This window comes from Anabas testudineus, chromosome 2, assembly GCF_900324465.2.
Source record: "Anabas testudineus chromosome 2, fAnaTes1.2, whole genome shotgun sequence".
NCBI classification, from domain to species: Eukaryota; Metazoa; Chordata; class Actinopteri; order Anabantiformes; family Anabantidae; genus Anabas; species Anabas testudineus.
In genome coordinates this window covers 29824327-29836943 of record NC_046611.1, presented here as the reverse complement: position 1 = coordinate 29836943, position 12617 = coordinate 29824327, and the positions used below count along the sequence as shown (strand labels likewise).

General features: G+C 45.7%; 1 protein-coding gene across 1 annotated transcript in view; it reads right to left on the bottom strand.

The window, feature by feature from the left end:
- The window catches only part of zeb1b (zinc finger E-box binding homeobox 1b), a 44820-nt gene extending 32406 nt beyond the window's left edge, over window positions 1-12414 (bottom strand). Inside the window, exon 1 of the mRNA XM_026363085.1 lies at window positions 12357-12414. Coding sequence (XP_026218870.1) covers window positions 12357-12414 — 58 coding nt within the window. The remainder of the gene's footprint in view (window positions 1-12356) is intronic.
- Window positions 12415-12617: the final 203 nt, after the last annotated feature.

Genomic DNA, 12617 nt, shown 5'->3' with positions numbered 1-12617 from the left:
TCCACTGACTAATCAAGCGCTCCTTATCCCTTGCCTCTCTTCCTTCCTCTTGCCCTCCTCATGCAGTATAGCAACCGTTAACAAAAAATGAAAACAGACAACGGCAGAATGCATTAAACCCAAATGATTTGGTTTGAACAATCAAAATACAGTGTTGTGTGAGGTGTGAAGCTAAACGTACACACACACACATGCATGTCACTGTAAACAAACACACACACACACACCCTGTCATCCTTAACAAAAGCAAGCTGTGACAGCTATCATATCTACCTTGGAGGGTGATGTCATTGCACCCAGGGAGCATTTAATATCAGGTCCCCTCATACACACACACTCCTCCCACCCTCTCCCCCCACTCTCCTACAGGAGGGGTTGGCACCTCCTGTCTTTTTCTTTTTTTTCATTAATGGAGAGCTCATTAATCGTGGCTGATAACGAGGACATGGGACAGGGACATGATTAAGGGGCTCTCTCTCCTTTAGCTGATCGCCCTTGGGAATAAACAGGCTGTGTGTGTATGTGTGTGTGTGTGTGTGTTTTTTTGTGTGGGCCGCATGTTAAAACAGGTAAAAGACATGCACCCAGTGCTGCCTCTAGGACATCTGTGGGATATGATACTACACATGTTTTCATTGTTTTTGCAATTATCAGCACAGCAAATTCAGTCTGCTGTATCCCACTGAGAATTTGACCTATGCCTGTACGTTATACCATCTTCTCTTCAAGATGTAATGTGTCTTCTTTAAGGATTCCCTTAAGACAACAGTTTATTCCTGACTGAGATGGACTTTGGGTTCAGACAGAGGAAACTGAGACTGTTTTGTTAAATCCTAAAGTGAATGTGACTATCAAGTTATCTTACCGAGACAGATATACAATATAGTATTATACTATGTCTATTGTTTTTGATAAAAAAGCGTATCTTTTGGCTTTTGAACCATGTATTTTAACCTGGTACATACAGAAAAGTAGCCATTGAGTCACCAAAACAAACACAATATCTGGCAAATATACACTGTTACCAAAAAGGCAAACTCACTTCATAAAGCAAACTTTTATATAATACAAATATGTAAATAAGGTTATAAAATATAATAAGTAATGGGTGTGACTGATCCACAAACATAGTAACATGTTGTGACGTCTCAGTCAGACAACAGAGATCGGTCTTTATGTTTACAAAGGCTTTGTAGTACAGCCATTGTTTAGCCTTACACACACATTAAATACATTCTGTCTGGACCAGGATTCTAATCCCCTCTTCATGATCACTGTGACAGGCAGACAGTAATCCTCCATATTTGTATATTAATAGCCAGAGCCTCACAGGGGGCCTCTATATATATCATGATGTATGTTTTATTAGTTGGTTAATCTCCTTGTCCATCAGAGGAGCTGGTCTGTTTAAACCTGGGTTTTAATAAAAACACAGGCGGCCCTGCCTGAGGGATAAGCTCCCTAAGGACAAGGCAAAGAGCATGCCTGGGTTCAATAGAGTCATCATCAACCATAAACAGCTTTATATCAATGTTATCTGTGATGGGGCTATACAATTATTAGGCACAATTCAGCTCTAGGCCTCCTCCCTTCCTATAAGAAGGCTAGGTAAAGCCTGACCCATGTATAAACCTGCTAGCTTGTTACCATAATGCACACTTCAATCAACTCTAATCTTATTTCTGAGGGTGTACTTCAGAATCATTGTGTGACTACAATAACACTGACTGCCCTGAGAATTTCTCCCCATCCTCCTGTGGACTGTGAGACACTTAGGAGCAACACATTTAGTTCTATGTGATTAGATACAACCAGCAGAGTAAAGGAGAGCACAGAGGTGAGATTCCTTTGGATCTGAATCACGATGGAGTCGTCTGCTAACCTCTCAGTGCGTCTAGACGCTGTGTCACTACCGCACCCCATCGGACGTCTGTCCTGATTCAGTAGATTTATCAGACAGGCATTTGATTAGAAGGGCACTGCTTTAAATTAGCTGGCCAGTTGGGGAGTGATGGAGCTCGGCAGGACAGAAGGACCATTACAGCCTACAGGGGACATTGTACCTATTGCTTACCAGTGGCCCATGGTCACCAGGATCACAATGACATCTGTAATCATTTGATTTACAATGGCTGTGGATAACTACTGATGCAAATAAATGGATCCATTTGTATGTTACTCACTCATTTTATTCTGAGGTATGTGGTATCAGTGTGCAGGCACAGTTTTTATAGTAGGCATCAATCAAAGTGACTTCCACTGGGTAAACAAACATACAAACAAGCAAACAGCTTTTAAACATCTGTTTAGGAGTGTGTGTGTGTGAGAGAGAGAGAGAGAGAGAGAGAGAGAAAGAGAGAGAGAGAGAGAGAGAGAGAGAGAAAAGAGAGGCACCCAAGGGAGATGTGTGGTTTCCTCTGAGATCTGTTGATTAGGTGGAAGCATGGAGGGAAGGACAGAAAATTAAACAAAAAAAAGGAGAGGAAGAACTTCAGAGACAGTTCACATTCGGGTCAGAATTCAGGTGGAGGTCAGGAATACACTCACAAAGCACGCTTAACACACACCCACACGCACATCAAGACACAAAAACATGGCCTTTAAATGCATTGCAGCCAGACCATGTGACTCTCACGGGGTAATCTCATGGGAGCATCCCCCACCCCTGATCTCACTGATGGACTATAACAACAGGAAGTCAGCTTGGCCTGCAACATCACACCTACAGATAACTGTTCCTTCTCTCACATACAGTATATATTTATACAGAAATACACCCAGGCAGAAAAACAGATATGCACCCTCTCCCTGCATCCCTCCAGTCTTCATATGTTACATTAACAACAGCCATTTATCAGTCACCACAGTTAAGTTCAATCTCTCTATAAGTGTGCTTGTGTGGCTAAAGAATTGGTGGCACTGTGCCCACTGCTGTTGGCGTTGGTGGCGAGCGAGATGCGCTGCAGCCTGGCACTGAAACAAGGAAAGCCCAAGGCTGGCAGGGGGTGGGCTTTTCAGTGACTGAATAGCCCTTGTTTATCTAGGTCCCTCTGGGAAGTCAGGACACTGCAGTGAATAGGAGCCAGTTAGCAGCGATGGCATAATAAAACCAGGGGGAGGACGGGGGTCATTGAAATTCAACGCAGGCCACTGTCAAGACAAACCAACCTTGCCAGCTGTGGCAGCAACTCAAAGGAGCAAGGGAGTGTTTTCTAAGGCTGAGGCTTTGGGTTAACAACACAACATTAGGTGACCAACAAGCTTTAATGTGCCAATGTTTTCTCATCAGAAATATCTGAAGAGAGTCAGAAGCATATGGTGAAAGGAAGGATCTTTCACAATATTAGGCCATTGTTTTAATAAAGTTGAACAAAGGAGAGGAGGAGAGGCTAATTTAAGTCACAAACTTCCTTAAATGAATGACCATGGCATGACAGGCAAACAGGAGGCTGTTTTATCTTTAGGCACATGTGTCACACTGTGCCCAGGCACTCTCAGCTGTTTATGGAATAGTCAGAAGCCACTGGGAGCACTAGAAGTCACTGGGTAGGCACAGTTAGCAGTGTTCTTCAGCTTGACAGTGAGGTGCACTGTAAAAAAAATCAGACCTTTCTGAGCCAAACACTTTTAATGCGTCTGAAAAGAGACTATTTTTCTCTTCACTCTGTGTGGCATGAAAACCGCCAGACCTAGATCTTAGCAATAGCAGTGATTCTTTTTCCAGGCTTTCATGTTTTCTGCCCTGGTTTGTGGTCTCCACAGCCCCTGATGAGGAGCCTTAAATAGGCTGCCACAGGTGCCGGGGGCCGGGTGGGTGAAGGAGGGGGAGGTGGCCTGGATGGGAGCAGGGCCGCAGGAAGCCTCTTGTTTTCACAGAGATAAAGGGCTTTCAGGTTGCATCCTGGGCCGTAATCTCTCACACACTTCCTGGTTTTGTTCACAGAGAGCAAGAGAAAATGACAAACTAACCTTCGCTTTGAGAAGCTGATCGATAGCTTCTGATGAGACAGGATGTGTGTCTGGTGGTGGTGGATTTGAAGAGCATGAAATGACAAAGAGACAGCCTGGATTTGATTTTGAGCTGTGTTCATTAACAGTCCTTGATCAGGGCTGATTTATGGGTTCATTTATTCAGAGTGCTGGTTCATTACTGATGATTATTATAACAATGTGTATATAATTTTTTTTCCTGACCTCTCCATTTGCTTTTAAAGCGCAATTAACACTGTTCCAAGCTCTTACATCCTAACTACAGAAAAGATAACACTTCCTCCCTACAAATTCAAGTTCCTTCTTAACTAGTCACTTAGTGGTGGCCTTGTGTTTAGAAAGATTCATTTACTAGAAATTTGCATGAAAGGGGTTTATTGAAAAGTTGGCATTGAGGAGGAGTGAAAACTTCAGAGGAACAGGCAACACATTCACAGTAAAAATAAAAAAAAAAGAAAAGCTCACATTCCTCCTCTTTTCTCTGCTGCCCTCACATTTTCTCTCTCTATTCTGAACATGTCCTTCTTGAGAAGGCCAGCATTTGACCGTGAGCCACACCCTGTTCTCCTGCCAGAGGAAACTTTCAATCTCTGCCTCCCTCCCTCACTCTGGCTGTAGCCCTGGCTCTCTCATACTTTTGTCAGGTGTTATTTATGAGTGCTGTATAGCTGAGTTGCTGCATGCCTACAGCACCTGCTGGTGCTGAAGAATCAGAGCCAAAGCAGCTGCCACAAAGAGGAATGAGAGAAAGAGAGAGCAAGAAAGGAAAGAATACACTGGATTCAAGAGTGATACACTTTATGAGAAAGGCAGAATGAAAGTGAGGGCGCACAATGGCAGAACAAGTGTAGGATTTTGGTGATGTTGTGCACTGGCATGCAGTTAACACACAACACAGCTAATAATGATGACAACAGTAGGGCAAAACAAACAAACAAACAAGTAACGAGTGAGCACTAATTAATAGTGTCGTACAACCCCAATCATGATCAGTTGAAGTCTATGCTTTGTTGACTTGTAGGTAAAACCTACAGCACAGAGTAACAGGAGAGGGCAGTTGTACAGTTGCCTGGTCATGGTTATCTACTCCCTGTGCCCACACATACACACGTTACACCCACATATTTATGGAATGTTTGCAGAGAGGCTTCGGTGTGTTTTGAGTGTAAACACCTGAACCCTGGTAGTGATGAGCAGAGACAGGACAGGTGGGGTGAGACAGGTCAATGGTCACTGGCTTAATTCCAGTTTCCACAGTACGTTGCAACCACGTGTAAAAACCCCACTGCACTATGTACTTTGCTCCACAAGGTCTTTTATTGTGTATTACAGGTGTTTTGGAGTAAAAAGAATGTATCTGCTTTTTGGTCAGAATAAGCAAGAACACAATCCTAACCTAAAATACTGCACATAATGTCTATTCCAAAGGGTAAGGTAACCTATAAATGTGCCCTACTGGTGGATAGAACAAATAACAGTGACACAGGAGGTACAAGTAAGAAACACACGGTGTGACGCAATAAGGGAATAACGTGTTTGTGAAGCAGAGTGTACATGCATTATCCATTCAGGTGTTTCTCTTTAAGGAGTACCTTTATAAAATCATAAACAAACACACAACTGAAGAAAACACACTAACATTTTTAGGAAATATTATACATTTGACTGCTGTATGTGTCTTTTTTCAGTTTGTCAATTGTTGGAAATAGATTGTGTTAACTCAGTCCAGGTTACTTATAATATTGTACCTATGTCATCTGTATTTTCTTCATGCAGACTTAATCTTTCTTATAACAGTCAATGAGTGTATCTGGGCTTGGCTGCCTACTTAGGTTAGGTCACACTGCTGGGGTCATGGGGAGCTCAACAGGACGCTCATGGGTTAAATGGGGCGATGCAGATGCTCCTTTCCTCCTTCTATTCTACCCTCCCTCTGTTTTCAGGCTGGCCATTCTCCTCTCATTAATCTGGTGTGGATGTTTATCCATGTTGACATTCAGCACAGCAGCCAGCCTTCTCTCTGACTAACAAACAGGGTGACTAAGGTTTTTTCTGCCGGAACTGTCACAGGGCTAGTCTAGTCTAGCAAGCTCAATGCAAAATCTTGGGGGACAGAGTGGCACTCGATTTGTTAGTCACCATGGCCCACAGGACAACTGGAATAAGTATGTGAATATGAATGTGTACCCCCTCAGGAGGGCCATTATCAGTTTTGTGTGCTATGGAGAGGAAAATCAATATGGTCATCATAATGGGCTGGCAAAAAGCCAGCCACTCGGCTATGTTCAAAGCACAATACATGACAGAGGATTACTCCTCATCTGATGTCATCTAATTTCATCCCTGTAGACAGACACTGTGAGACTAAAAGGTCAAGCACATTTAAAAGAGACAAGACATCCAACATTTTAGGTAAAAAAGAAAAAGACAACAGTCAGGTGGTCTATAGCTACAGTTCAGCAGATGAGTTTTTGCCACACAAAAACAAGCTGGCGAGGAGCCCCTCACCAGACCCGCCTCCTGCCTATTGTGTCAGTCCAGTCTTTTTCATTAACCGCTCCACTGACGACCACGATGGAGGGAGGGGATAGATTTGTGGGCAGGGAAAGAAGGAGGTAGTGGTGATGATGGGGGAACAAGGAGGGGTCTGCAGACAGACCCAAAGGGACTCACTGTGAGCCTGAAGAGCAGCCACCAAACACATGATTAAAACCACACATCAACAGGCAGCGCTGAGAACATACACAACATTTACCTTGACTAGGACGGCAATTTAGAGGTAATTCCTCCCCTAAGTATACACACTACTGGAGAATATTGTCTCTCATCTCCACACCTGTGGAGGAGGGCTGAGAAGGATGGCAAGGCCAAAAAGGAACAAGGGACAGTTAGGATGGAAGAGAAAAGAAAAGAAGTTGGAGAGTTCATAAAGTCAGCCTGCAAACACACCTGTCTGCTCATGACTCACTGCTTTGGAGTCAGAAGAGATGAAGAGGGCAGAGAAGGCTTTTCTGCCCAGTTAGCTTACATGATACACTTAACTGAGCTCTCCGCCCTACACTGCAACAAATACCTGCCTACACCACTTTCTGAGTCACTTTCTTTTTAGGGTCAAGGGCTCAGCTATTGCAGACCAGCACAACTTACTCAACAACAAGAAGGCCAGTATGGATGCTGTTCTAAACGTGGTGCTACATCAAGGCACCAACTCTGGCTACTACAATATGCAGACAAGATGCAGCCCAAGCTGCTATTCTGGGGAGGGTGGTGGTAGTGGGGAGCAATTTGCTCCAGAGCAACGGTTGTGTTTTTGTTCAGTTCACTGAGCTGACGCGTTGCTACAAGCTCCCATCGCCTCATCTATGTATTACCCATTACCCCTTTTATCTCATCCCCCCAACTCAGCAACTCTCAGAGACACTGTGGAGCGCTGCATCATCATCAGTTAGAGAGCCTCCAAGGTGCACGGCCCCCCTCACATTGTCCCATCATGCAGATGGACCCCTCATGGTCCATGATGGGGATTTAGGAAAACTCCTGCCTGCTGAGTCAAATTAAGCCTTCACCCTGACATTAAAAACATCACACTAGGTAGCACCTCACCACTTTAAAATATACTGGACAGAAATGCCACGGGGATGCATTGGCATTCATGTTAAGGCAAGCAAGCATCACACAGACAAATGTGTACATATCCAAGACAAAAATGTTACACGGAGTGCTGCAACGCAGGCCCTTGAGAGCCCGAGGGCCGCGTGAGAGAGGGATTTGATGAATTCTGCAAACGTTCCACGGATTCCTCCCTCACGGGGACCTTTGGGAAAAGAATGGGTCATATGCAAATGGCATGCACAGTATGGAGGAGACTTTTCCCACAAGCCGAGTGTGAAAAGGGCTCTCCCTCCCCATGCCGGGCCCGCTGAATGGGTCTTTTCTTCTGCCACTGAAAGTGTATGAGGTAGAGCAGGCAAACTGCAAAGGTAACTAGGCTCTTTCTCCTCAGGCTTTCTCGCTGAAGCCTGAACACACAATGGTTCATTTAAGCATTCAACCACACAAACCCCAATAAAGCACATCCAAGCGCAGTTAAGGGGGTTACTGAAACTGACTCTGGGTTTAGAACTCCTTCTTTACCTTTTTATAGGCTAATGCGTGCAGCCTCCATGGGAGTAGCTAATCATTAAGCTGCCTTAACAGAGGTGGGAGTATGGTTGTACATCACATAATTTTCATTCCGCTGAATGATCACATGAGGACAGGCGTTTTCCCACTCGGATGGACATGGTGGGAGATGGAATTTGGCTGGAAGCAAAACTTTTCCCCACATGATTAATAAAAACCCTATGGTTTAAGTTGTAAACTTTACTTTATAAACTGTACTATATTTATAAACTATTTTTTTTTACAGATGTATGTCTGAAACACGAAACCTGTTTTGACCCTAAAATCCATACAAATCTGGGAGATAGCAGCCATTTGTGCCATACTTTTCATCTGCCAGCACCAGTCCCTCAGTTGTCACCTGTTGTAAAATTCTTTAATCACCGCAGCCATTTCTCACCAACTCTCTCCATCCCCCCTTTCAACTCCACAGGGAACATGGAGCCCACAGTTTAAGGGGTCAGAGAGAAATGGATGGAGAGAAGGAGGGAGTGAAGAAAAAGCTGCAGCTCCCACAGCCCCCTGCTCCTCTCTTCCCCTTTCATTCAACAGACTTCAACACAAACACAATTGAACATGCTGGAAGCCTCACAATGGCACGGGGGGAAAGTGAAGTCATACTCTAGGCACGCATGGGTGCCTAGGTCAGGGGGCAATCAACAGCACCCCTGGCTACTGTGTCCTCACCCCCCTAAATAAAGGACAGGCTCTGGAAGGAGGAGTGAGAGGGAAGACACAGAGAGAGCGGAGGCGGGGGTATTTTCTTCTTACTTGGCACTTTCAAATGAAGCTGCTGAGGAAGTAGGTGAAAAGCAGTGAGATAAATGAAAAATTTCCTCCTCTGCTAAACTCTTCACACAACAGGGGTGGACCTTTTAAATGTAAACAGATGTCTTTTAAAAACTGAAGTGGCATGTGGAGCTACACAACCCAAACTCCACCCTCTTCCACTGTAGCCCAAAACATTGCTTGTTGCACCAAACAAACTAACTATAGCTAAACCATTGTTTTTCATTATTCTCCCACAAACTTTCAGCATGTGGCTGTAGTCAATGGTTTCTAGACAGAGTGAGTGAGCCCAAGGCACTAAGTATAGTTTAAGTATAGTTTTACCAGGCCAATAAACATGTTCTTCAACATTACATGAGTTGTTGCCAAGTACCAAGCCCACAACCTCATTTTCTTTATTTGATGCATGATTCATCAAGACGTCTGTGTGAGAGTGAGTATGACTTCAAAAAAGGGGGGTAATGGGGGGGGGGCGGGGCAGATTAAGGGATGAGACCCCTGTGATACTGTCAAAGAAACAGAAATCCAAAATCCTAGCTACCTGTGTGCACTCTTATTTTTAACCACCTGGATCCAGCCCCAGAGCATGTGCAGTAAGTGGCTCCAGCACAGCCCTGTTTATTTCTGCAAAGAATGTTAATACCCGGCACATTCCTTTATCCACAAATTGCTGTGTTAAATTACCGTTGCAGGGAACGGCTGCTATTCCTAAGGGCAACTGACTGGGGAGAAGCGACAAAGGAAGCTGTAGTATCCCGCCGATTGCAAACACCTGTCGTCCTGCGGGCTGTTAACACCTCTCTGTTTACAGCAGGGAATGAAGCTTACCTTGATCTCAGCTCCCCCTGCTAGACAGGGACCAGGCAAAGTCGCTGGCCGTAACAAGCGGGACACATCTTGATACCCTGCTTAATTATAAGAGCCAAAGCAATAACTATTTCTTCTTTTTTTTTTACCATGTACAAATAGTGTGCAGTCTCAGGTTGCTATAACAAGAACAGCTGATATGAAATTGCCAACTTGTTATAAAATTGTAATGAAACCTAAGGCTGTAGGAGCAGTCAACACCAGACTTCATCCTAACTTTACAAAGAAGTTTTCTTCACAAAGCAGAGAAGCTGATTTACATGACAGATCACCAAACTCGTCAGGAGTGGGGACTTAAAAGCACACCTTGAGGATCCTTTGAAGTAAATGTATTTAGGGCAAAGTAACAGGAAACACATCGGCTTCATTGAAGAATTGACTTTAAATATCAATAGGGCTGTGACGTTATTCAGAAAGGTTTGCTCAAAAACCCTGTTAAGTAAAACAGAAAAAGCAACAAATGACAGGCAGGCCTCCTGAAGTGTATTCAGTGCAAACAATACGAGTCTTTTTCTCTCGGAAGGCAGAGAATCCACACCTTGACAGCCGGACCGTTATCTGAGGTGTGTCCACACCGTGTACATATAGTTGCACACAAGGACGAGATTGTCTCTAGATCACCACATACAACAAAAAAAAAAAAAAAGAAAGAAAAAGGAAAAAGGAAAAACCGAAATGACTGTCAGAATGATCACTTCGCGATCATGAACAAAATGCTTCTCCTCACATCACTCATCAGGTACCCACAGAAAATTCACACGACAGCCACCCAGCACCAGAAGACAACATTTGGTCGCTTTTTTCCTCCCACGGATTACTGTTTTTAGCACCGCAGCAACTATCGCTTCTTACTAAGCGACTTCGGCTGGTTCGGATTTGTTGTGAGAAAACAACAGAGAATTTCCTGCGCTGCCCAGTTCCTTTGAGCTACGCTGGGTGGCACAGCGCATTAACACGACCGCTTGATCGACAACACATGTTGTCAGAGCTCCCGACAACTGCCTTCTTTATCAATTAAGACATTTCGAAAAGTCCTTTCGACTTTCGGTTATAATAATAATAAAAAAGGCAAATCGGCGTTCACACTTATATATAATAACATCAGTAACAATATATCCAGTCTTGACGAGAGCCCTAGAGGCTACTAAGTCACCATATAGGCAATATTCTCAATAAACTAGGTGAAGCCCCGTTGAGATCCGCTTTGTAAAAGTAGAAAACGCAGCAGAGAACTGGATCACAGACCGGATCACAGTCTGGATCACAGACCGGATCACAGACCTGATCACAGACCGGATCACAGACCTGATCACAGACCGGATCACAGTCTGGATCACAGTCTGGATCACAACACGCTACATAACAACACCGCGAGTGCGTTTCGCTCGTGTCCACGGTCCTCCAAGAATCAGGATTCCCAGCGCGCGACAGGAGAGGATCCGCTGCCCTTATATGGGCTGCGCTCGCTCAGCCAGCGCGTGAGATGCCCCTCTCTCCGGCCGGAGCCCGGTCCCCCCTCCAGGGCTGCGCGGAGCCCGGTCCCCCCTCCAGGGCTGCGCGGAGCCCGGTCCCCCCTCCAGGGCTGCGCGGAGCCCGGTCCCCCCTCCAGGGCTGCGCGGAGCCCGGTCCCCCCTCCAGGGCTGCGCGGAGCCCGGTCCCCCCTCCAGGGCTGCGCGGAGCCCGGTCCCCCCTCCAGGGCTGCCCGGTGCCCGCTCCGTGCTATCTAACACTTCAGTTGGAAGAGAGGGGAAAATAAGGCAGTAAAACTAACGCGCGTCCCACTCAGAGACACTGTGTCTTTTCGCTATCTGCCTTAAAACACTACGAAGCCACCGTGGTCAATATAAACCGAGTTTAAAGGAGACGACAGGCAGGTTTGAATCGATATTTACATCTATGGACGTGCGTTTGGTTTGCTCAGCTCTCGCAGTGCAGCAACAGTGTCCTGTCGCTACCTGCCGCGACTGAGAGAAAGAACCAAAGAACTAACCCAACTGTAGTTTTGCTCCTTTTACACAACACGACCATGGTTATTTCACTCAACAGCTGCTACATCAAATGATTGTTGTTGTTGTTTTTCTCCTTTGACCTAAGTTGTTGAAGACGGCTAGTCTGTCGAGGTCCGTTATCACGATCAGGTAGCCCGTCTCCCCACGAAACAGGTCCGAGTGTGGTGGTGGGCTTCAAAACTCGACACGATGTCACCGACTCAATGAATGGAGAGGTTACAAACACGGACAAAGTGTCTGGAAATGAATAAAGACGTAGAAAGTGGAGACAAACGCTGCTCCGTTTATTGGAGGGTGAGGTGCGTATAACGGTCTCCGGTGCAGCGGACCGCTAGGCGGAGGGAGAGACGCGACCCAGGTATAACGGTGCACCGCACAGGGCTGCAACACAGCGCTCACTTGCTACTTCCCAACACTTTCTGCGGCTGTAAACTGCACTCATGGGCTGCCAAAGTTTTCGGTGAAACTGCCCAGGGTCCGAGCAGCCTCTGGACCGTTTCCCCGAAAGAAGAGCTCCGCGTCGGAAGTAGTTTTACTCACCGTTGTTCCTCCTCGGGTTCGCCTGCTTTCTGCGCTTACACCTGGGGCCATCCGCCATGATCCTTTCGTTGTGTCTAAATGCTGCCGGAGAGTCACCTCCTCTCTCACCCTCTCTCCCCCCTCCTTCTCCTCCCTCCCCTCCACCTCCCCTTCTCCGCACCTGGTTTACGACACTCACTTTACGACATCACCTTCCCGCACCTCCCCGACCCACGCTGCCTGCACCGCTCACTCTGAAATACTGGAAATGAGAGGGATGAT